This window comes from Callospermophilus lateralis, chromosome 1 (genome assembly GCF_048772815.1).
Source record: "Callospermophilus lateralis isolate mCalLat2 chromosome 1, mCalLat2.hap1, whole genome shotgun sequence".
Classification (NCBI taxonomy): domain Eukaryota; kingdom Metazoa; phylum Chordata; class Mammalia; order Rodentia; family Sciuridae; genus Callospermophilus; species Callospermophilus lateralis.
The window spans coordinates 58,820,277-58,847,044 of NC_135305.1; the positions used below are offsets into that span (position 1 = coordinate 58,820,277).

Here is a 26,768-nt window from a genome sequence, read left to right on the forward strand (position 1 = left end):
GTTAGGAAAACTAATTAACACTGCTGGTCCAACTTTGTAGCAACCACTTGGGAAAATATCTTTGTGTTACATAGTTAAATATGTGCCCTCCTAGGTATATAGTCTTGTCTAGAGTAAGTCTTGTGAAAAGTGTGGCAGAAAGATACATATGAATTGTATGAATTACAAACAAACTGGAAACAATACCAATATCTATTGACAGGGAAAACCTCAGATATCCAAATAATGGAAAATACATAACTATTATAGTTGTAACATATTAATCCAATGGAATAACTTATAGCATTGAAAATAAATGAATTTAAGCTTCATGTAGCAACTTAGATGAATCTCATGAACATAATGTATAAGAAGTAAATCACAGAGAAGATGAAGAGTGTGATTTATTTATATAAAGTTCATAAAGTGTGAAAAACTATGTAGTTAGTTGAGAGAGACACACATATGTGGAAATACTAGAAGTGATGGGAAGTGCTGCTTTGTTTAGGATAGTGGTTCCTTCCAGGGTTAGAGAGTAGGAGCTGAATCCTAGGTGCATGGTCATGTACTGGAATCTTTGTTAGTACTTGTTCCTATTACATGTGTTAGAAATATTCTTGTAAATGGTTTCATGTTAAATAAAAACAAAACATAAAATAAAATGGTTTTTAAGATTCTTATTTTGTAGTCCCAAATTAGATATATCTGGACCACAGAAGGAAAGGTGGCAATTTTTAAAAACAAGCTGATATCAGGGAATTTTGCTTTTTATTAACAAACATGAGTAAATATTATCTTTTTCACAAATTCTTCAGTCTAACAGATGTTTTAGGTCACCCTGAATCCCACTATGGGCAGGCTTTTATGTCACAGGAGTTTCAGAAAGAAGGTAAATCTTTTTGTGATGAGATTATGTAATGCTAAGGAGGCATATGCAAAAGTTATAGAGCTGTAAGATGATGAGCTTGTAGATGATTTTTTTTTTAATTTTAGAAAATACATTTTTATGATGGAGGTAGGGACTATATTATACTTTTATGGAAACAGAAAAATATTTAACTTTTTTTTTCAATGTTGGGTGTCAAAACCAGAACCTTTCACATGCTAGGCATGCCCCTTACCATTGAGCTCCAACCTCAGACATATTTTATCTTTTAAAGAACAAACCTGCTCTCCTTTCAGGTTCTCTTTTGACATTTCTCCCAGATTTTATTTAAGCACTTAGAGCTATCCCTTCCCCCCAAATGTCTCACATTTGAGATGGAAATTTGTTTCTAAATTCTTACATTCCCTGCTTCACTGAGCTTTACCAGTAAGTTATTTTGTATGTTCACTTTTCTTTGCCTGTGTTTTCCATTTAGTCTCAGTTTTAATTAGATTGTATTTCTAAGAACTCTGTACCAGAGATTTATTTAATAGCTATGAAAATTTTTGTCCCTTTCAATTTCATTGGACTATTTAGCAAAACAGTTTTCTTCTTACAAAATGATCCAGTAATATTTTCGAACAATTAATTTTACTTTTCCTTAAAAATGAAATTCAGAAACTGAATGCCACTTCTCCTTCTTTTATGAGATTAGCCTTCCTGGGTGATTGAAGAAAAGCAATCAGACACCACAACTATATGTTTCTGTTTCCCATTCTTCTTTTCTATGTTTAGATTGTGTTTTGCTTGTCTGTTCAATTTGTATATGTGTGTGTGAGAGAGTGTGTGTGTGTGTGTGTGTGTGTGTGTGTGTGTGTGTGAATGTGGTGCTGGTGGTTGTGGTAGACAAGTCCTCTACCCCAGCTACATCTCTCAACTTTTAACACATCAGTATTAATTAGTGTTGAAAAGCCATTTAGTAATTAAACTCAAAACATGCTACTTTCCATTCGTGTTTTGACAAAGTAACTATTTTCTCTAAATGTAACATTTTTTTCTTGTTGTTCCTCTAATTCTAGTCTATGATTTATCTTATTATCTGTCCCTTGCTCTCCTCCCACAAACTAATGCCTCATTTTTTTATCTTAATGAAAAAAATCAATAATATCTCTTGACATATTTCTCAAAGTCTTACAGCAACCCTATGAATAGACTTTATTCTTCCGATTTTATAGGAAACTGAGGCTCAACAAAGTAAAATAAGCAAATGTATCTAGTTCACTCTTTTAGAGATTGAGGGTAGAGCTGAGGGTTTGGAAGGGTTCAAAATACTTTTAGTAAATCTTTGGATTTATTTATTTTGTTGTTCTTATGTTTCTGATATAGGGGGTCCTAGGGTCTTAAATAAGCATCTAACCAATCTTCTGAAAAAGAGCTTTTAATATTCTCCTCCTATTTGGAATTTTGCTTGTAAATCTGACTCTCAGAAGGAGCCATTATCTGTGGTCCCTACTACTTAGTCATGGGATTTGCTGTTTATACATTCTCATATTTTGAGAAAACCATTAGACCTTGTTCCTTAGGTTACTTGCCTGTTCTAACATTTTCCATCAAGAGTAAAGATGGTATTTATTTGATTTGCAAAAAATTTAGTAAACATAAAATGCTTTTGAAGGAGAAAAAATAAAAACAACTATGTCCTGTGGGAATATTTATTAATCAATTTGAAAGGCAAGCAGCCTAATTTGCTGAAGATCACTGCTAGAATAATTTTCATGGCTTCAGGTCCCTGGAAATACCAAAATGAGATCATTCATCTGGGATTTGCTTTGGGGGTATGTCTACCTGACTCTCACTTGATCCATGAAAGAGCCCCTGGGTGGAAGGACCATTGATATTTTTTCTTGAGTGACACCTGAATGCTAAGGACAAGCTTTAAATTTTTTTTGTACCAAAGGAGAAGGGTATCCTCACTTCCACATTAGCTATCTCCTCTGGCACCCACTGTACCTGGGTTTCACTGAATTCTTAGTAGTGTGCGGGGGCATCATTTTCCTACAAACAGACTAACACATAAGACCAGGAAAAGTCTCAGGTTCAGAGGATAAAATCTGGTGCATTAGCAAAGTGTTCAAAAGTAGTATTATTTGTATCCCTAACCAAAGGGCATAGTAATCCATTTATTGTTATGCAAAATAAATTTTCAGAATCACCCATCTCTTTGGTAGTAGTTCTGATTTGCACAATTTTACTGTGCCAGATTTAATATTAGAGATTTAATTAATTAATATTAATATTTGAGATGTAATTAATTAGAGATTTAATATTAGACCATTCCCTTAATTTTCCCTTCTGTTCCTGATCATAAAAAGAAGAAAAAAATATACAGCATCCTTCAAACATATTTGATAATGAAGTATGTGTGTGTTTAGCTTTTATACAGAGGAAATAATGCATTGAGACTAAAGACAAAGGAATCACGTTAACAAGGAGAAACATGGATCTTTCAGAAGCTGGGAAGAACTTGTGCTAGTTTTTCTTTTTGAGATATTTTTAAATGATACTCCATGAATTTCTAGTTCACTGAGTTTTTTCAGGAGTTTGGAAATTTACAAACCAAGCCATAATAACCATGCAGTTAACAGCTGCTTTACAAAGCATCATTTGCACAGGTATTTAAGATCTATATGTATCTGGACACTAGTAGTATCAAGGTAAAACTTAATAATAAGGTGAGAAATGGGTCCCAGATTAATTTTATTGTGAATTTTTCAAATTGGTAACATATATATTATTTAGTTTATGCATTACTTAAAATAAACCATTAAGTCATTTAGTATTGATTAATCCTTATCCTTGCTGAAATTCTTATATGTATCTGTGAATTATTGTTAATTTTTGAAAAGCACTAATGGAGTAGAAAAGATTAGCTTTAAATGATCAAATATGATTATAAGCATAAACATAAGATCTGAATTAATTATATGTTGTGATCAAGAACAATCTTTGCAAATCCAAAATACTGTCTAATTCTGAGAGTAGGTAATATGAGCATGGTTGAATTAGTATTATGAAGTAGCCTCTTACCCTGACATGGAGTCCATTGACCTAGACAAGTTCTGCACTGGTGTCATAAAAATTCATAAGTAAGAAAACCCCAAACACTTGAATATCAAGTAGACTTCATAAATAGCAGAAATAAGTCTCCCATCCTTCCCTGCCAATCTTAGTTCCCAATCTTAGCTTAAAGACTAGAGATAAAAACCAACTAGAGAAATCTGATTAATAAAATACCCATGACTCCTGATTAATAAAATACCTGTATATGTGTGTGTGTGTGTGTGTGTGTGTGTATAGTAGCTTTATGTATATAAAATTATATATCTAAAGTGGCCCAAGGTAAACTCATATTATCTAAAACTGGCCATAATAATTCCTTTTTGATAGCTTATACACTTGAAGAATAGATTGCTTTATAAGAAAGACACAAAAAAATGATGAAATATTGGCTATTTTAATAATCTTTGACCAAAAGTGAAAATCTATTTTCTGAAACCCAGGTGGAGGACTCATTTTTATCACCTGCCAGAGGAAATAGCAACTCTTATAAAATTGAGCACCTGCTTACAGAATTCTAAATCTGAGTGAGTTTACTCAGACCTAAGGTCCTCAGGTATAGCCCATTGGAACAGGATGGAAACCTTAGACAAGGGCCCAGGGAGGACGAACAAAGCCGAAGCCATACATATCCTGCCTGTCACATCTGTGTTATGACAGCTCCCTCTAGCTGAGTGGTTCTCCAACTTCAGTTTGTACCAAATTTATTTGGAGGGCTTCTTAAAACATTGCCTGGTTTAATTGGTGAGAGTTTCTGATTTAGCAGGTCTTGGTAGAGCTAGAGAATTTGCATTTCCAAGTTCCCAGGGAATGCTTATGCCTGGGACCACACTAAGAACCACTGCTCTCTCTTAAATTCTATAGGAAAGAGTAATCTTTTTTATGTAAGGACACTTTCCTATCTAGGCTTCTTTGCCTTGGGAATACTGTATGTATGTACTGTATACATCCAGCTGCAGACCATTTAGACCTCTTGTTAAAAGATGTGGCCACTGTTTAGAACCCACAGAGGCCATCTCTGAGGTCCACTAAGGATGGGGGTCCTTATCTGACCTCACAGGCCTCTGGTCTTTTCACTCCTGGTCTTTGTGCTATGCTGACTTCACCAGTACTGCAAAGATTAATTTTGTTTTATTTAATCACTTGTGAGCTGGATTTGCAGCTTGTTAGGAAAGTGCCCTTCTGATTTAGAGGGAAGTTGTGAAGTCAAGAAACCATGTGGAGGCCTATCATGAAACCACATCCAGACAGGGTAAGAGGAGGCCCCTGCTGGAGCAGGGCAAAAGCTGCAGTCTGGAATCAACATTGCAATCAAATTCCAACTCTGACACCCCACATCCCCAGTTGTCAAAGAATTGGAGGGGGAGGGAATGAAACAGACATGATTTGCATTCTTTCTGCTTTTGTACTGTAGGTGAAACCTTGACCTGGAAGACTCAGTGGCAGAAATAACAAGTTCAGTCATTCAGGAACAACTGGCTGGTGAGGCTTAGCACAGGAATCTGAGGTTCTAGAACCCAAAAGTCACAGCTTTTCTGCATTAACTTAAAGTGCAAGGAGGGGCCGGGCATGTTGGCGCAAGCCTGTAATCCCAGTGGCTCAGGAGGTCAAAGCAGGAGGATTACAAATTCAAAGCCAACCTCAGCAAAATTGAGCAACTCAGTGAGACCCGCCTCTAAATAAAATACCAAATAGCAAAATAGGGCTAGGAATGTGGCTCAGTTGTTGAGTGACCCTGAGTTAAACCCCCAGTACCCCTCCTCCCCAGCAAAAAAAGTGCAAGGAGGGAGGGCAAGAGCGAATTCTAGATTTTATTTGCAATGATAACTAACCTTTATTATGTGCATAACCAGTTTCCATGGAGAGAGAGATTGTTTAATGTTCTACATTGTCAAGTTTTGTCCCTTCAGATGAAGAATCAATTACTCCATCAATTTAATGCCTAAAAGCAATCATTACATTAAAAAATCGACCTTCAGTTTTCACTCTGATTGAAAAGTTTCTGACTGCTACTATTTTTAAGAACAACCCCAAACCCTTTTTTTCCTACTTCTTCTGTCTGCCCATGGCAAAAAAAAAAAAAAAAAAAAAAAAAAAAAAAAAAAAAAAGGCAGTTGGCACAAAAGAAATATTTCTAAAGAAACACAGGACCATATGATTAATAAACAGGGAGATAGAGCATAAAATGAAAAATAAAATTTAAAAGATTCGATCTCAGTGAAAAAGGAATCATCAAACCATAGAAAAAAATTATGGAGCCATGTCCCCCTTTTAAGCTATTTCTTACAGTTCTTTACTCTGTCCATTTTCTTCAGTTTGCTCTTCATAAAAATAACATTATTTTGATGCTTATCAATTAGAAGGTTATAAGTGGAAAAATGAGAATTACAATTCTTAATGCTTAAACAAACCTTTAAAAAAGTGAGTTATGAAATGGAAAGAGGGTGGAATCTGCATGGAGTCTGCTTTTGGATAGCAGGCTTCAGCACTCTTCTTTTTAAAAAAATATGTAAATATTTTAGTTGTTGATAGATCTTTATTTTATTTATAAAATAAATATTTGTGGTGCTGAGAAATGAACCCAGTGCCTCACACACGCTAGGCAAGTGAGCTACTGCTGAGCCCCAGCCCCAGCTCAATACTCTTCTTAAGCACAATGAGGTTTTCATTCAGAACCAAGAAATTCTTTTAAAAAGAGACTGTTCTTACCCTCATCCTTCCATTCCTTATTGCTGGCCCATCTTCTGCCAATCTCAACACGTACAAATCCATTTTGTATTCCCTTCCCCCACGAATGCTGAATCCAAATCCTTTGGCTCCTTTCTCCATGTCCACAGTGAAATAATCAAAATCCTTTGGGATTGGGCAGAAAAATGAAATAAATAATTTTTAGTATTCAAGAAGCTTCTGTGGTTAGCTTCTCGTTCTCCTTTCCTCTCAGAATTAATGACATGATGTGAGAAGAAGTAATCTGACTTCACAAACTATGAAAATGCAAGACACAATTCCAAAGGTTTGAGCAGATTAGAACTGTTTAAAAAGAACCACCAGGTATAGTCAACCTACTTGAAAAACATGTAATTATTGCATATAGGTCTGACTAACACCATCTCTTCTGAGTTTTCTCACTCACTTCTGTGAGAACCATAAATAAATATATCAATTGTATGTGTGCAAATTAGTTTGTAGAATAGAAAAGTGAAATTTAATGGGTTCTGACTGTATTTCTCAGTTGTACAGACTACTGAATATCAAGTTGAAGTGTACAAAATCAATTTCTCTTTTCCATAAAATGCAATATGTCCAAGATTTCCTGGTCTTCACTGTTCTTAAACTCTTTTAACTTTAATTCATAATAAAATACAATGCAATCTGACAGAGTTGAAATTGTACTTAATTTGTACCTTGCTATCCAGTTACCAGGAAGTGGATATTTACTTGATACTAAGTTCTGGTCTAGATTTCTTTAAAAAATGTTGAATCCTCACTTTGACCTGTAAGGAAGATGCTCCCTTTAGGAAACTGAAGCTCAGTGAGGTTAAGCAAATCTCCATGAGATATCCTCAACAAATAATTACAACTGCACCCTTGGCTGTACAGACAGGTGTTCAGAGACTGTGCTGGAGAGAATGGTTTTACCTTCTGCACAGAGCTTGGCCCTTTATCACACAGTGGGAAATAGGGGGCCATGTAAAGAACTATGCACCTAAAATACCTCCACTGCTGGCAAATGTGAAACTGTCTGCATTAGCAGCACTCTGAGGGCCCAGATAAGAGCCCATTTTTGGCAGTGCTGGGAATGGAATCCAGTACTTTGTACACCCTAAGCAAGCATTCTGCCTCTGAGCAACACCCTCAGACCTGAGAGCATTTTAAAAACATTGACAAGGCAATGTACTGGGAGTTAGCTAGTTAACATCAGCAGGGATTAGTTCATCCTATTACTACCCACCCACTATTGATTGATGGATGGATGGATTGTCCTAATTTATTTTGAAATAGATTTATTGATCCAATGCATTTTTAGAGTGCAGGTGTTAACCCTGATGTCATAATTAGGAAGAGAACTCTGACTCTCTATCCCAGAAGGGTGCTCTTTTCTCTGTCTCCCCTCTGTTTTATTCCTTGCATTTTAGTAAGTCTTGTCTGGGTTGCCATGATCTCTGGGCTATGGTACCTGGGGCTGCCTGTAGTCTGACAGAGGGTACTGCCTGGTGTCAGGGGAGTGCTGCCTGTAGTCCAGCAGGGGAGGCTGCCTGTAGTCCAAGGGTGGGGGTTGCTGGTAGTCCCCTCCTGGGGGTTGCCTGTAGTCCAGCGGGGGCTGCCTGTAGTCTGTGAATGGAGGCTGTCGGATGTCTGGTTTCACATCTTGCCTTGCTTTTACTTCGGACCTGTAACTAAATAAATGGAAAGGGGATTTGCTTTGGCATCTCAGCATTTTAAGGAGACTAGAACGATCGCATGACTTCCAGGCGTGTCCAAGCCACACTAGCTTGTGGGAGCCACTCCTCAAGGTGGTAGTCTTATACATTTAGGATTATGAGATTAAGTACATGATAAATATTGTTGAAAAATTTGTGACAAGTGTCATATACTTTTCATTTGGGTTTTGAAGAAATCTAGGTACCAATGATGATTTAACCAAAACTTTGTGGGAAGGGACTCATGTTGATCTAGCCCTTATACTCTGGCTATTTAAAAACTGTACAATCACAGCAAATCCAGGGAGTTAGACACTTGACTATTTATCCAACATATCAGTCTAAACAATAACAAACCAACTCTCTCAACTCCGCATCCCCACTTCTTGGCAGACAATTCATCACTTCATGAAAGCATGATTGAAATGATCTCTAATACTTTACAAATATACAATGAAAGACTATTTTCAACCTGCTTAGTTGGGTATTTTTTTGAATATTTTAGAGGTTACAGGAGTGACAGTAAGGTATAATCATCAATTAGAAAGTCACTGGATCATTGGTAAAATTAAAAATGTATTATGCAGAGGTTTAAAAACTAAACCACAGCTATCAGGATTGGTCATAAGATGGAAGGGAAGGCAAAAATATTTATGTCCCACGTTCATCTCTTGCTTGTTTCTAGATATCAGCTACTAATAAGCACAGAGGCCAGAGCTAGCAGTTTGGTAGTTTTACAAATCCAAATTGCTATAAGTTGAGGGGTTCCTGGTTCACAATGGGACAAACATAGCCAATACCTACCATTATGGGATCATTGAAAAGGTAAACTGAAAAATAATTACCTTGGTATAGGGGTCTTTTACTTCTGTAGTTCAGGATCTATTGCCATAGCAACAGTATATAATGAGCTACCCAGGGATGTAGGTAGATTAAAAAATATACATTCTATATAATAGCAATTTCATCTAAGATTAACATGAAAGTTATAAGGAATTGAGAAAACACTCAGCACCAAAGAAAAGCTCAAAGGCATCAAGAAAAACAGGTTCAAAATCAATAGATTTTTAAAAAACCTTTAAGACTAGATAATTTCTTTCCTGGCTTATAGTCTCACTGATGCTGATTAGTATTAAGTATTTTTTAAAAATCCTTCACCAGAACAATTGCCACTATTAAAATCTAATAGTTGGTGAGGACACACTAAAAGTGCAAGACAATAGATATGTTTATTTGGGGTTCTTGGAAGGGGGTTAGTGACATAATTATTTTAATCCACTTTGAGTAGATTCCATTCATTACTTAACCCTGCAGAGGGGAGAACTGTTTCTTTTGTGAGTTGCATAATTTAGGCTCTGCTTTATTCCTCAGTAGTCCACTCACCTACTGAGAGTGTGCATGCTGAGAACAGAATAATTTAAAATATGCTTTGAATAAGATGCTTAACTATGCAAATGAATGCATTAAACAAAAGGAATTAGACTGGGTGACATTTGTTGGTGTGTGTCGGTTCTTTTCTAGAAATAACTTGTTGGTGGTTTTGATGTAGTGCTATTTTAAGTTATAGCATAGTCACTTTATTTTCATGATCTATGTGATATTAGTATGAAATATCCATTATGTGTTCTGTTTTCAACCACATGTGTCAGGATGTATAGCAAAAGAGGGTGAAATGTAAGTATCTCCCCAAAGAGAGATGACTAGAAATAGGAACAATTGAAACTTGCAACAGCTGTCATCCAGGCCACCAAGCACTCAAACTTTATTCTGAATCAGTGTCATGTTGTCAGGATTTTAAGTTGAACTCCACAACACTTTAATAAGAACACTTTAGCAAGAAAAATAAGCCTAATTTTTTGAGTGTTGCTAATTTTAAGTGGATGATACATTGGCTAGGGCAAAAATTATGTTGCTTTGAATAAGTGACACAATTCATTTTATGGAAAAATCAGAATCATTAAAAATAGGCTTTTTAAAGTCCCCTTTCTTATGAAAGAAGGCCATCATATAATTCTTGGTAGCTATTAATTCCATTATTAACGTGATGTTAGAGATATAAACCTAGATAGCTAATGGTAAATTCTAACACATTTTTTGATGGTATGAATAAGCTCTGGTCATCCAAGAAATGATGACCAGACAAAATTCTACATCTTGTGAGTCTTTCAAGAATTGACCTGAACCTTGAGCATTCTAGGGTTAAAGGTTGGTAAAAGGTGTCGATTTCCAATACTCTTCCAATCCCAGTCAAATATCAATTGCTCTTGTTGAGAAATGTAAGCTCTAGAGTAGGTTTGTAACATATTCTATAAGGGTTCTTTTTGATTTCAACAAATGTTACTCCTTGAATAGTATTTTACCTATGTTCATTTTACAATTATTTGTGTTTTCTAGTATATACCAAAAAGATGTTAAGGGATGGAGAAATTGGTAGAAGTGTGCAGGGTGTCATGGGAAGTTAATCTAAAAGTAAATAAGACAGGACAAAATATCACTTTAACTCACAAAACAGAAATTTGCAAGCAGATTGTCATTTTAGTTCATCCCATTCTAACATGGGAATTGGCTCAATCTGACATGTAGGCGGGCATTTCTTGTACAAATGCACTTGGCATATCAGCAGTCTTGGAGACATTTCTAGCCTAATTTAGAAAAAAGGAAAAAGTTTTTCTTCTGATACCATGACCATCTTTAAATGCTCTTATGAAAATGTTTCTGACATCTGTGAGATTATTGAATCTCCATATTCATGTGCAAATGAGCCACAACTAACAATCAAAGAGCCAAGTCTGAAAACCTGTAAAGACCCTAGAATTGAAGTGAGCACCTCTAGGCTGTTAACATTACTCAAGTGAAATAGGTGAGAACTCTGGGAAAATATACTGGTGATTTAAAAAATTTGAATCAGACTGATGTGTTAATCCAAGAATGAGGAAATATTTTATTCTGTAATCAGAAAAAAAACCCAAACTTTTTCAAAGACCATTCCTTCTATGATGGGAGCTACAGTGTCCCAGTTGTGAGCTAGTTGCAGCTGGGGTCACACAGAGGCCTTACTCACGGCTGTCCTCCATACAGACTACAGCATACCCTCACACTTGCCCTTCACACCGAGAACCTCTCCCAGAGAGACTATGAGTGATTGCAAATGAGGAGGGGCTAACTTGCTCCTTAACATTAGGGAGAGAAGAGATGATTCCTCATCCAAGGATGAGATTCCCCACCCCAGACTAGAAGCAAGACCCATGGCCAGGGGAGTACAACTCTGAAAGGAGAAGATGGAACATGGCTGCAAGATTAATCTACAGTGACAAAGACCAGAAGAAGAGTCTGAAGCTGACTGAGGGACTGTGTGGGCCTTAAGTCTTTCCTCCTGAGTCTAAATGGATTCCAGGGGAAAGCCAGTGCAATCTGCTGAAATAGCACATGGTGGGAGTAAGCTCATGGGGGGCTTATTCTTGAGGCAACCAGGACTTACTCTTCTTATGGCTTGTTAGATTCTTACCTCTGCATCATCTACTTTATGGGGCTTTTCTCTTCCCCAGCATATATTAAAAACATAAACAGCTGAGGATAACCAGATGCTCAGTTTTCGATGAAAACACATGGGGAAATTGGAGGAGAATGGAGCTTTCTAGAAATACCGCCTGTGGCACAGGGAAAAATCTTTTGTTTTACAACAGTATACGTGATGAACCCGAAGAGCTCTGGCAATCATCAACAGTCTCACTTCACCTTCACCCCCGGGGGAGGCAGGACATGGGAACAGATATTCAGCAGACACTGGGCCCATGGATAAGGCCAGCGAGGGGTTTGTACTCAGAGATGTTTCCATAAGTCCTTCTGTTTTTCTCTTGTTGAATGGGGGAGATTGCATGGGAACAGGTCTTCCTATTTTCTTTCTAATGGCTCAGTGCAGCCCAAGTAATGATACAAGTAATGATAAGAAGACAATGTTATTTTTATATGGCATCCCTTTTTCCAGATTCAAAGTGCCTTATTCACATTAGTTCATAATGCTGTGTGTGTGGAATGGGAGACCCTAAGGTTATTACTCATTTTAAACAGGAAAGTATGAACACTTATTAATGCCTACCAATCCCTCAACATTTCCTCCCTCCACGCCACCACCATGCTCTAAGCCAGCAGCTTCGTGGCCCAATGACTTCTACAGACCCGTGGACATTGCTTAACCCTCATTGCCTGACCAGCCCCCAGAAGGTTCTCTATAGGGCACACTGAGAGATTGTGAAAAGTAAATCTCATGTCACTCATCAGTTTCAACCCTCCAGTGACCTCCCACTAAAGACAACAATCAAAACTCGTATTACAAGACCCTTTATGGTTGGGCCCTGCCACCCTTACTGGCTTCACCTCAAACCATACCACCATGATCTTGGCCTTATTTCTGTCCTCTGCTTACATGCTTCCTCCTCTGCCAGAGGATCTTTGCATGTTCTTTACTTTGGACCCTCTTTATTGTACTCTTTGGCTAGTTAACCCCTCCTCAGTTGCTAGAATTGCTCATCCAGTAAAGTTTCTCTCATTGTGAAGGACATTTAGTTATGTACACTAATACAACCATGTATCCAACACATACCCAATCTCAAAACCACACACATGAAAAAAACATGGCAACTTCTACTGTGTGAAAATCTCTCTCCCTGCCTGTGTTCTGCATTGTTCCCAAGCATTCCCTCTCCCACTCCCTTAGTCTCAGAATCAGAAACGTCAGAGCAAATGTTACCTGTTTTCATGTCCTTGCAGCTGAAGTGGCTGAGGAGGAGCTGGTTGGGCGACAGGGCTGTTGGGGGTGGCTGGGCTTGGTTGGGCCAGAGGACTCTGCTGGGCCAAGGGGCTGTGCTGCTGGGCCATAGGGCTCTGCTTCTCGGAGCTGGGTGCCGAGGCTGGGCTGTTGAGCTCTGTGATAGGAAACCAAAGGGGCAGATGTGGTCAGGTTGGCATTTTTGATCAGGGACAAGACATGGCCAGAGGTGGTGACTCTCCTCCTCAGATGACTCAAGGCTTTGGTCATTTCTGTTTTTGTTAGGCTTTGTTACTCCTGGAATGAGTAGTCTTTCATTAATTAAAATAGTTACCGAAGAAAGTAATGAACATTCTCCTGACATTTTGTAAGAAGAAAAGATTGACAAAACAAAAACAAAAAAACCCCCATCAAAACCATGAAAGAATTATTCAAAGAAGTAAGCTCTAAAGAATATTCTGTTTCCAGCATTGTTTGCTGAAAATAACACTTTAGCCACCATTTTTGGACTGAGAAGTTTTAATGTTCTTATAAAGTGTGGGTAAATAACTAAACATAAACTAGTATGCCTTTTACAGCCTCTTCCCCAGCCCCTTGTCAGTCCTGTTAATAGTCCTCTGTACTCCACAGTTCTCCAGAAAGAAAAGATTTCTGGACACAGGAAGATTTATAAGTCTGTTCTTTTCAACAATTGCTTCTTGGCTCCCTTCCCCACTCCCCCACTACCAATAACATCAAAAGTTCAACTGAAATTATCTCTACATGTTAGAATAAGGACAGGACAAATACATTTCAGACTGGGAAGACTGAGAAAGAAGTTGGATTTTTAGTAAGCAATTGTGCTTAGAATTTGTTTTCACTAAATATGTTATACATGTTGGTGTGTGTGATGATAGGTTAAAACAAACCTGCTCATTGACTTCTCTCTTTGGTTTTGTGATAAAACAGGGGTTACTTTTTGGCTTTCCATTATAAACCATTCTTTCTCTTTCTTTTCTCATAGCCCAGATATTTTAATTTATTTTCCATTTATAACAGGGTTTTTCAACCTCAGTACTCCCAACATTTTGGACCTGGTAATTCTTTGCGGAGGTTGTCGTGTGCCTTGTAGGATGATTAACAGCATTTCTGTCCTCTGCAGACTAGGTGACAATTGCATCCCCACCCCAATTGTGAAAGCTGAAAATGTCTCTAGACATCCTCAAATATGCCCCCTGGGGGAACAAAATCACCCTGGTTGGGAGCTACTGTTTTACATTTAAATCAGGTGGCAGTTTGGTCAGTTGTGCCTGCATGATAGATAGTCCGAAGGTGGAATGGGAAGCGGGGTTGAATAAAACAGAGGGTGCCAAGTTAAAGAAGCCCATTAGCCTCTGTGTGGGACCCAGAGAGCTCCAGGGACTGAATCTTTCAATATCACTAATGAGCCAGTAGCTACAAACCAGTAACAAACCCACTGTGTGTGGCAATGGTGCATGTCCGGTGCATGGTACTCAGAACTGCGGCCCTCCAGACCTGGGCTGTGAGCCGGGGTGCTCAGGAACTCTGCAGGCCTCACGGGGGAGTCCTTGTACAGAGAAATTCAAGAGGCTGAGTGGGAATTTTAAATTCTTATCAGATGCAACATTTTCTAAATGAGCTCTCTTTAGACCACAAAACTTCTTCAAGCTTTTCAAAATCAATCTGACTTTGAAGAATTCTCCAGAGGTTAACTGTTAACGTGAATAGTTTTTTTTTTTCTTTTTTTCAGGTTTTTAACTCTGTTGAGTGAGTTCTGGCTTAATATAACTTAATAGAACCATAAAAAAAACAGTATTCCTGAGACCCCAGGGAATGATCGGATAAGCCTGTGTCTTGGGATTCACACTAGTGAGCCTGCAATGCCACCATAGCTTGAATTTCTAAATAAAACTGGTGGTGAGTAGCCAGGATGTGGGCTGCAATGGAGTGTGAGTTTGTACAAGAGTGGAGACGACAACTGATCTTTGGCATTCTAACAACATGCTGACTCCACATCCTGGCAGGCAGGCTGAGAAGCCCCCAGTGAGCATGTCCCTGTTTTGACTGTCTCTCTGAAAGGCCGCCTCAGGCACTCACCCTCCTGAGGAATGATGCGAAGGGTGACACTAAGGCCTGCGTCCTTGATGAGCTTCACGATGTCAGCGTGAGGCATGTTGATGATGGACTGGCCGTTCACTGCTAAGATCCGGTCTCCCACTTTTAGTTTTGCACAGCGATCTGCAGGACTTCCATCAATGATGCGTCCGATTTTATGGGGCACAGCTAAAAAAACCCCAACAGAAATAGGTATCAGGGACATCACCAATGCAAGTTCTATCCTTTAGTCCCAGTCCCAAGAGAACAATGCAATGTCAGAATTTCTTCTTGACTCAGTGCATTTGCCTTTTGAAATTGCAATCATTTCTATCAAATATGGTCTTGTGCATATCACTGAGACCAGAGTTACGAAATTCAAGTCCTTTGCAGTGATAGGCCAAGTCCAAACAAATATACTAGAGGTTCTCAAACTTTGGATGCATCATAATGACCCTGGGATTAAAGGTACAGCTATCTGGGCCTCATCCCAGACCAGCTGAATCTGAATGTCCAGACGAGGGATGAGGACCATAGGTTTCCAAGAAACTCCTTGAGAGAGTCCAGTACCTATGAGCATTTGAGAATCATAGATGGAGAACACTGTGCACTAAGAGTTCATATTCTAGAAACAGTAATAGAGTTTTAGAAAGGTATAGGAATTAATTTCTTTCCCTTTCTATTTTATTAAAAGGAGGAAAAAGGAAAGAAATAATGTACAAATTCAGGCAGTAGCCACCTGGTGAAGAAGTTCTGGCCTACTTCCCTTTAATCTAGTTAACTTTAGTTTAAAAGGCAACACGTTGCAATCTTCTCTTCATCTGATTTGCTTTATTATATGGCCCTGGGAACTTGCTAATGTCTGATACATAATGAAGCACATCAAATTTAAGATGCCATTGACGGTAAGACAAATCTTTGCCATGCAAAGGGAATATGAAAGGAATGTTGCCAATTAAACTATGGTACTCCATTCACTCCAAGATGCTCTCTAATTGCTGAGATATTAAAACATAGAAATATTTTTGAACTGATGTAATATATTACCTGACTCTCTAGAACAAAAACATTGACTTAATTTTTATTACTTATTTATGTGTGGAAAGAGCAAATGACATGGGAGTATAGATTTTCCTAGCTTCTATTCTATGTAAATGGTTGAGTACCTATCAAGGTAACTATTTCTGGGATTAGATATTAATAGCATATGGTGCCCCTGTTAATCCCCTCAAGGAGTTTATAATCTAGAAACCTGTTACCTTTCCTTTCTCCCTTCAAGACAACCAGCCCCTATCGTTTTGCTCACTCTTTGAAATCAGGTATTGATTTAAACTGCACAAACAGGGAAAGAAAAAATTCATCATCCATATGCTCTAAGGATGTCTATGCCCTGAACTATCAATTTTGTGCATGTGTTGCAGAGAAAGGCAGAACATCAGCTAACAACCATGATAAGGAAGGACAATTAGTGAGTTAATGAACCTGCACCTTGTTCACTCTTCCACTCTGAAAGGTTATAGATAGCATATGAAAATATTGGCTGAGCCTGTGTCCCTGAAGTAGAACTCATCATGTTGGAAACACAAACACATTTTTATTTACCATAAGCACTAATGGCTTTAATTAAGAATACCTTCCTTACAGCATACTAATGATCATCTTCGAATTTTAGAATAATATATTTCTCAGTTAAAAATGCTATAAGAACAATTAGTGATTTACAAATCAATGTAGGCATTGCAAGGTGTTTGTTCTTCAACCATAATTAGGGTGAACTTTTTTCCTGTTTTTGTTCCTTTTCATGTTCAACAGTGTCTTGAAATGGTCTACAAATGATTTGGTCTCTCTGCCTGTAATGTGTATGACTTTACGAACCGTGTAACTTTTGGAAAGTTACTTAAACTCTTAAGAGTTTGTTTTTCTTCCTTCTTCTTCTTCTTCTTCTTTTTTTTTTTTTTTTTGGTGGTGGAACTGGGTATTGAACCCAGATATGTTCTGACAATGAGTTGTATCGCCAGTTCTTTTTATTTTCATTTTCAGACAAGTGCTTGATAAGTTGTCCAGACTGGCCTGAGCTCGTGATCCTCCTACCTCAGCCTCTTGAGTGGCTGGGATTATAGGGGTGTGCCATGGCACCTGGCTTCTGAGTTTGTTTTTCAATTGCAAAATTGGAATAATAATATCACTGCCCTCACAGGATGGTTCTGAGGATTAAATGAGTTACCACATGTAGAAAGCTTGATACATAAGAATCGATCTATAAATATCAAGTGATATTCTTTTTGTTGTTAACTTTTAAATATTTTTGATCTCACTATTTTTTTGTGTGTGTGTGTGTAGGTTTCAACTTTCTTTTCTTTTCATATGAGATAAATCTGCAACACTACTAAAACTAAAAGAACACTGCTTACTATAGGATCATATGGGCACTAATTCCTAAAAATTACACATGAAAACAGTTTCATTTATAAAAGAGATGTGTTTGGGAATTAAATAGACACTGGATGAGGTCAAGAGTCTCTCTGATTTTACACAAAAAAATGTTGCAGATCTTTGTAGGAAAGTATCAACTTGTAAGTAAGAGTTTATTATTCACAGGGAAATCAACACAGTATTGATCTAATATCTACTTTCATATTTATTGACTTATTAACAACTTCTTTTCTTCCTGCCTCTTATGATTTATGAGTACTTACATGAGCCAATCATTGTGCTGAGACACACCCCCATTGTTTCCACATGAACATTATATAATATAACCCTTAAGAAAGCATATTAGGTGCCAGGTATCACTACATTCACAGTAGAGGAAGCAGGCTACAGCGGTTAGTAATCTTCCTGAGGTCACATAGGGATCAGAACTGTGGTTGCTCCCAGCAGCAGAGCCTTCGCTCCTCCCAGGAGCTGCTCCGCCTCTCTTGACTTTGTTGTCTCTGATCTCTAACCTGTTAGCTGTCTGTGAGCACCTGGTGCTTTTACTTGGACTGCAGCCTGCCTCTAAGCCAGCAATCCCCAACACTTCATGAGTGGCCCTGACCCAGGGAGGGTGGCAGCCGGGAACTCGGCTTGAAGTTGTCTTTTGACAGGTGTGGTGTGAGGAGAGGAGAGGAGAGGAGAGTCTTCAGATCCTGTTTACTTAGGACTTCCTGGCATGGCAACATTTCTTTGGGCATTAGAAACACTGACATTTGAGGGGCTGGGGTTGTGGCTCAGAGGTAGAGCACTTGCCTAGCATGCATGCGGCACTGGGTCTGATACTTAGAATCCCATAAAAATAAATAAAGATATGTGTCCACCTATAACTAAAAAATAGATTTTTTAAAAAAGAAACACTGACATTTGAAAGGAAATTAAAAAATATCATTCAAAACACAGCAAATGGTATTTGGGTCATGTGCTGTTTTTGACTTGTTCATGGCTCTGGGCATAACCTCCCAACCCCCTGGAAGTTTCAAAATATAGTCTACACACACACACACAGACACACACACACACACACACAGACCCACACACATATGTTGTGAGCTCAACAACAATAAAAACAACATTACACTATAATTTGTTAATTTCCAGGCATTGTACTAAGTACCTATTTAATTAATTAATTTTTGGTACTGGGGATTGAACCCAGTGGCATTTAACCACTGAGCCACATCCCCAGCCCCCTGCTCTTTATTTTGAAACAGGGTCTTACTAAGTTGCTTAGGGACTCTTACTAAGTTGCTGAAGGTGACCTTGAACTTTCGATCCTCCTGCCTCAGCCTCTCAACCTGTTGGGATTACAGCTGTGTGCCACACATTGGTACTTATTTTAAACCCTTACATCAACATTGTGAAGTAAATGGAAAAAAATAATAGTCACACTTGTTTTACAGTTAAGAAAACAAGTAAGTGTTTTAAGTATTCAAACCTTTTCCTGTGGCTTTAAACCTTGGGGTTTCTTCTCTCTTGTTCTAGTATGTGGGTGGGTGAAGCAAGGTGAACTTTGAGGAGCAAGGATGATTGAGACAATCTAAAAAAACATGTTGCTGGGGCTTCAGGAGGAGAGTTTTGCTGTAAACAGAATTAGCTGCTTAGGTGATAACTCTTAGTTCCAGGGCCATTTTAACTTAGAGTAGTTAGAATAAAAACTAAAATAAAAGAATAAAAAACATAATAAGAGAATGAAAACAAAAATAAATTCTATGGTAGCCACGCAGGATGGCTGAGGGACTTACATAAAATATGACTGAGTGCACAATTTAAAACTGCCTGCTCAGTAATCGCAAGTACCTGACATGGTTTTATGACAAATGTTTTCCATTGGCATTTACTTGAATTAAAGTAGTACTTGGAGTTCCTGGCAGCAGAAGGCAGTCCCCCTTTTTCTTTACCATCACTTCCCCTACACGTGTAAGTACATTCGATGTTGATGTACAACAGATCTCTGACAAGGGGTGTGCTCAGCGAGGATTCTCTCTGGGAACAAGATGCAGCTCCATTTGCTCAGTGATAAGGTCCACAGAGCTTATGACCTGACTGCTTTTTGTGCAATGCTAATGGAATTACAGAGCAAGGAAGAGGCCCTGACCTTGGTTTCTATTATTGGGTTGAATGGTGCTCATTAATTCTCTGAGAATTGATGACTAAGGTAACTGCCGGAGTGCAGTCCATTTAGACAGCATGCCTCATGGACATCATCTGTCAGGCGGCAACATAAATCAAGTCTTTGGATCTGTCTTCTTGACACAGTGTGCTTAGGATACACAGATATTTGGGGGAAAGTCACAATATGTCATTTGGCTTTGGGCGTAATGACATTTGGGCAAGAGACAGTATATCACTAGTTAGAAATTTTAATTGAAAATCACAAATTATAGAAAAGAAACCCCATTTTTTTCTATTACATGATTAATTTCTAGGTAAAGCAGTACATTTAAATTGCAACATGTTTTCTATTTTCCTATAGATGAATTGAATTGGCATTGCCCAACGTACCATGCTGGTTTTAGTAGGAATATACTGTCAGTTGACTAGATATTCTCTAAAGTGAGTTCTAACGTGAGTTCATTTTTGCCATTGGATTCTTTTCCGGGACCCGTGTGTGGTTTACCCAGGGTCCCTCAGTCCTTTGTCAAAGTGGACTGATTCAGTCATTGGACTCTTGTTGAGCTGTGCCCTAGGTCAGTCCCCACAGGGAAGACAGGATGATTACCTGGTGGACTTCTCTCGCTTTAATGATAGATTCTTCCAGAAATCCTGAGGGAAGAGATTATTAGATCCCTCTCCTGTTCTCTTTTGTCATTACTTCCTGGCTGCTTATGTGTTTTTCCTTTCAGAGGAAAAAAAAAAAAAAGCCTGTGATTCATGTTTACATTTAATTATCTCCTTGTTAACAGATCCCACAAAGTAGCCTTATATATGGAAGAAGGCATTCGACAGGGAAAGTGGATTTTGCATCAATCACGTCGTACTTCCAAGAGAGAAGTTTCTGAAATGAGCGTGACAAAAATAAATACTTCAAAGGCAATCAATAGCATAAACTCTCATTAGCTCACAATTCCATTAATTTGTGAAGGTTAAACAACATGTCATTAGCTTAAAGAGGCAAGGGAAGTTTGTTTGGATTAAGAATCTGTGACCTGAGGGAAGATAAATTTTTATTAAGTTGGATGATTCCAGTTGTTTTTCTTTCAATAATCTGTGAGAATTATTTAGTGTCCAGTTTTACAATTGTGGGATGGGGCAGGAGGATAAGTCAGTCAATATGTCAATCAACACATATCTGTACAGAATCTTCTTGGTAACAGCTACCATGCTAGGCCCAGTTGGGGAAGGCCATAACAAAACAACACATGATGCTTGCCCTCAAGAAATTCACAGTCTGGTTGGGGAGACCAGGGATAAACATATAGAATATTTAAGACAAAACACAAATGGCAACTCCATGTAATGGTACCATGCAAGGGTTATTTATTACTGGGCCCAAGGGTGACTCAGAGTGGTGAGAAAAATGAAGGTCATTTTGGGGTCCTTCCTATTTCCCTGTCTGAGATCCCTGATAAGATGCCTTTAGCCCAGCTGCCATTGAGAAGAACATACGGGAACAGAGGAAGATGGGAGAAGTGTTCCCATCTCTTTAATAAAATGGTGAAGACTCCTGATCTGTTTTTCTGCTTTCAGATACCTGAGCCTAGTAATAATCTTACTCCTTTTCTGTCTCCTTCCTAGAAGTCCTGACTTAATATGTTCTGTTGTGACAAACCCTTTCAACTGGATGGTTTCCCTTGCTGGAGTGTGAATAGGTGTTCTTTGAAAGAGTTAGTTTGTTAGTTGTCGGAGGGTAAAGATGTGGAAAAAACATGTGTTTTGTATTTAAAATTTTTGTATGGTAAAATTAAGAAAAAGTAGGCCGCATGACTTGTTTTCTTCGGGAAGTCTGTGAAATTTAGCTTTCCAAAAATGAAAACGTCTTCCCTGAAATTCATAGCCAACTGATTTGCAAGATCCCAAACCGAACAGCTGGTGTTTTAAGGACTGCATATTCAAAAAGTGCACTTTTTTTCCCCCAGCACCCATGAGTCATTCTCTTGTGGTTGAACAGTGTAGTTAGTTACCCTGCAGTTGGTAATAAGCAGATGGTCAGGCGGGAGAATGGGAAGAGGGCCCATCACCAGCAATTTGGGAACCCAACTGAACTCATGTTTCCGAGGGTGAAAAGGATCATATAGAAAATATTAGCTATCTAGCTATAGATGAAGAAGCATACCTCAGTCGTATATTATCATTTATACCTTTAGTTTGCACCAATTAAAAAAAATTACAGTTAATGTCGAGAATGAATTGGTAATTGAGATACATCTCATTGCTTTAGGAATTCTAATTAGCTGAAACTTGACTGTTCTATTCTGAAACATAAGGCTGGGTTAAAATAGTGTTGCTCTTTGAAAGGTTTGGTGGGCCTGTGGACACACAGTTGACTTTTTGAATGGGTGACCTGTGTAGTCACATAGACCCCCACACTCACAGAAAGAAGCTAATGTTTCTGCCATCACTTTTTGGACATCCTTAATAAATTTGGAACAAGGAAAGACTCCACGTTTTCATTTTGCAGTGGGCCTTGAAAATTATGTAATCCATCCTCTGTAGAATCCCCATAGTGTATTTCTTTGTTGTATCACTCCAATGTTTTTAGTGTCTGCAGTGGAATATATGTAAATGAGAATATGGCACAAAATCATCAGAAACGTGGGTGGTAGGAAAGAAGCAAAACCAGTCCTTTATTCTTATGGCTGCATTTCTCACTCCCATGTGTACCACCAGAAAAGGTAGTAGAAATAGTTTCTGGTAAGCATCTTTTTAAATACCCTGAATCCTAGGGGTATAGCTCAGTGGTAAAGCATGTGTACTGTATGTACAAGATCCTGAGTTTAATTCCCAGCACCAAAAAAAAAAAAAAAAAAGAAAAAGAAAAAAGAAAAAGAAAAAAAAAGTGAACACTTAATTCTTCAACTACTGATTTAAGAGGACTAAAAGTTACCTTGTTTTTCTTATTACATTGTGAAAATTATTCTTATGTAATAAGTCACCAGGTCTTCCACAAAGCAATATGCTTTGGTAACTTTCTTAATTAAGTAGACATTAATATATATCATATACAAATGATATGTATTTCAAGAAGCTCATATATTCTACTGATATGATTCCTTCCCTCATAATCTGACAAGCTGTCTAGACTTTAGTGTTTCAGGAACCTAATGCAACTTCAACATAGTCATGATCCTCAAACCCATAGGTGCTTGAGGTATAGATAACCAAACAGACAAGATGATGGAAAACTGCTCCTTTTACACAGTTAGGCCTTTTCCTTCTATAGAGGTACTTCTCATTTCTCCACTTATTACTAGAAGTTACCTTGCCATATAACTAGAAAGCTAGGACAATCTTGTAGACCTGTTTTGGTCTGAAAGTGAAAGTATTTTACCACTCAATAAAACCAGAAATCCATGACTTTCCAGTCAAGAGAATGAATTGGTAATTGAGATAAATCTCATTGCTTCAGGAATTATAATTAGTTGTGACTTGACTGTTCTCTTCTGAAACATAAGGCTGGGTTAAAATAGTTTTTGTTCTTTGAAACGTTTGGTGGGCCTTTGGACACACAGTTGACTTTTTGAGTGGGTCAAAATTTTGTGTTGTTTAACTTGAGTACTTTTAGTGAGTAAAGCTTTTAGTAACTTTGCTAGCAGAACAGCATGCTAATTCAGTAATAGTGGAAAAAATTACAGAAATTTTGCTATTAAAATATAAGAGTTTCTTCTCTGCAAAGCAGAAAAATAAGTTGTTTTTATCCTTTAAAAAACAAACAAACAAACAAACCCCAAACCAAAAAACATCAATTGTATATTTGAGGTGTAGATTGTTATGGTTTGAATGTGTCTCCCACTTAATCCCCAAATTTACATGCTAACAGATTTGGAGGCAGAGCTCTTGGGAGGTAATTAGGACTAGATGAGGTCGGGAGGGTGAGGCCCACAGGATGGCATCAGCATTTTTATAAGAAGAGAAAGAGATACCTGAGCTGGCACACATGCTCTGTCTCCTAATATTATGTCCTCTGTCAGGTGCGACAAGAAGGCTCTCACCACATGCCAGCACCACACTTATGGGCTTTCCAGCCTACAGAACCATGAGCTAAATAAACCTCTATTCCTAATAAATCACTTGGTTTCAGATAATTTGTAAAGGAACAGAAAACAATCTAAAACAGGTATCCTACTCCCAACCCACATATTCACATCTAACTCCTTTCAAAGGGTTAGTGTCTAACTTTTGATGATAAACTTACTTTCTGAATAAGTAGTTCCTTTTATTTAAAATTTATCACAGAGGACTTATCAAATTATTAGAAAATACTGAATTATTCTATAGAATGAGAAAATTGTATAAAAACTCAAAATTCATGTCAAGTGAAAGGGGCAAACAATAATAGCACTATTATCTAGTAGTTAGAAATCTCTTGTAATGAAAGTGATTTAATTGAAGTAATACATATATAATTTCAAACAATTAAACACAACCAAAATGCTTATGATAAAAAACCCTAGTCTCCTGCTATAGTCACCTCCCCATGCTCTCCATTTCTGTGACCCAAAGGCAAACATTTAAATCTTTCAGTTGTTTCTTACCCACTTTTCTAAATAATATTCTTATAGAGAATTAGTAAATTGGCTATTTCTCAATTTATTAACTCTAATCAGTTTCTATTTATTTCCTACTATTATAGGGGATTTAGCAGTCTTATCTTTGCATTCCACTTATCCTTATTCCAGAATAGTTCTATCACTATTTTTGGTTAAATCATTATTGTTGTTTATGATTTTTATCCTGATTTCATTTCTTTTCCTAAACAATTTCCTCCCCGTCTCACTCACTGAATCAGGGTCATATCCTTAGTTATTTCTGCAAAGCAACTCTAGCCATCTCTTCAAAGTATTCCTCTGAAAGCTCCCTCCTAGGTAGACAGGCTGCACAGTGTCATCCTAGGGAAATCGGTTGGACTCTCTGGTGAACTGCACATTTCCCTAGACACTGTGTCATCTTTTTTGATTTATTCTTTCGTTTCTCTGGTGCATGTTCTATAGTAGATTCCACCATGCATGAGACAAATTATCTTCAATTCTTCTAGTTTTCTTTTTCTTTTTATAAATTTATATGACAGCGAAATGCATTACAATTCTTCTTTCAACATTACTTATTTATGTGTTAGTTTTTCTACTTTAAAATTAAAATGTTCACAAAATGAATAAATAAAATAAAATATTCACATCTGGTGGTCATGGTTGTTGTGTTCCACTCTGTCTTTTAAGTTCTTTTAAGTGTTTCACGTTCTGGCCTTCCTTCCTTATAACAAAAAGAGTGGTAAAATATTTTCACTTTCAGACCAAAACAGGTCTACAAGATTGTCCTAGCGTTCTAGTTACATGGCAAGGTAACTTCTCTTTCTGGTTTCCGCTGCCTTGCTAGGCAAGTTGCTAGTTTTTCTTTAAAACTTTGTTCCCACCTGCCCACTTGTCTTCTCATTCATTTACTATCAGTATATGAGAGTCTAAGAAATGTGAGGAGATAAACATGTTATCATTTTACCACCATCAATAAATATTGGGAAAAATTTTTTTTGTAAATTTAAGTCAGTTGTTGCAATCAATAGTTTATTGTCCCAGTTAGAGATCTGGAATCTATTTTTTTTAAGTCAAATAATTTATGTGCCCAAACTTAAAAATATACTTCTCTCCTGGAGCCTTGACAGATTAAATCACGAAGGACAACTAGTCGCTTTTCAAGTGTTCAAAAAATGCCATAAAATTACACTTTGTCAATCCTCCGTTTGGGGTTACAAATGTTCAATGAAACTATACTTTCTATCCTCTGTATCTCTCACCTGCCTTTGGAAGCACATGAGACTTCACACCTGTCCCTGTACCTGGCTCTGAGTAATATCTTAGTCAGCCCAGTAGAAATGGTTGATGGTTACAAGCAGGTGTGGCTGACAAGTCATGTTTCTCATTTTTACAGATGCAGGGTATTCTATCTCTGCCATCTCCTTTTCCCTTTTATAGCCTCTGAAATTGTGTTTTGTAAAAAGTCACTTGGCTATCTTCACACAGTTTTCCTGTTACAATAGGTAAATGTCAAAAGCAATCAGGTGCAATATCAGCTTTCCATTGTATTCCCCTAAGCCCTGCGGCAGATAATAACTTCTTGCAATATTTTCTTAATGTAAATGGAAACAGATACTAACCCAGGCAAATGATCCCTCCTGAGCCAGCTGTCCTTTTCAATATGTTATCTCGAAGATTACATGAATATTTATTGGGTCTTCAGTTTCTCACAGAAGCCAAAGTTCCACTAACCCGGTATAGCAATGCTTTAATTTGAAATAATGCAATTTTTGCATGAATGGATAAAACCAAATATGAAAAGGCCCCCAAGCAAAGTGTCAGGAGCTAAAAGATCTTGATTATATATCAACTTTGAAAACAAATTGTAGTGTGACCTCTGAATGGTCCAATAAATTATGTGAGTTTCCTGGCTTCAAAAGTGAGACCATCACCACATACGGTCTTTCTCATTCTTATTTTTTTTAAGTATTGCACATTTTAACTTCATTTCCATTTCTGCTCATATGCATTTTCCTTCATCACTTACATTTTCAAGCATTGTAACTATATGTGTTTTCATTTTTACTAAGCAAAACATTATATACTAGTATAGGCTTTCATGATAATTTTACCTGAGACTATCATCACAAAGTGACTTTTATTATTCTAATAATGAGAAATGAATGAGAAATGAAAAGAGAAGGACTGAAGAGCTTCAAAATGTGCACCGTGAAATGGCAATTGTACTCTAGAGGGACGAGGCCAAAAGTGAAATAACACCTCACCAAAGAAGATATATGGATGGTAAAAGGCGCACAGAAAGATCTTCAATATTATGAGTCTTCTGGGGGAAAAATGCAAATTAAAACCTAAATGAGATATCATTT

At 37.6% G+C, this 26,768-nt stretch overlaps 1 protein-coding gene across 2 annotated transcripts in view; it reads right to left on the reverse strand.

Moving 5' to 3' along the window:
- Positions 1 to 26,768, reverse strand: part of Magi2 (membrane associated guanylate kinase, WW and PDZ domain containing 2) — a 1,283,222-nt gene that overhangs the window by 95,635 nt on the left and 1,160,819 nt on the right. For both annotated transcript variants that reach the window (XM_076862515.2, XM_076862511.2), the window contains 4 exons: positions 15,245 to 15,430; positions 13,130 to 13,304; positions 8,139 to 8,358; positions 6,671 to 6,814 (listed from right to left, as the gene is read on the reverse strand). In XM_076862515.2, coding sequence (XP_076718630.2) covers positions 6,671 to 6,814; positions 8,139 to 8,358; positions 13,130 to 13,304; positions 15,245 to 15,430 — 725 coding nt within the window. The remainder of the gene's footprint in view (positions 1 to 6,670; positions 6,815 to 8,138; positions 8,359 to 13,129; positions 13,305 to 15,244; positions 15,431 to 26,768) is intronic.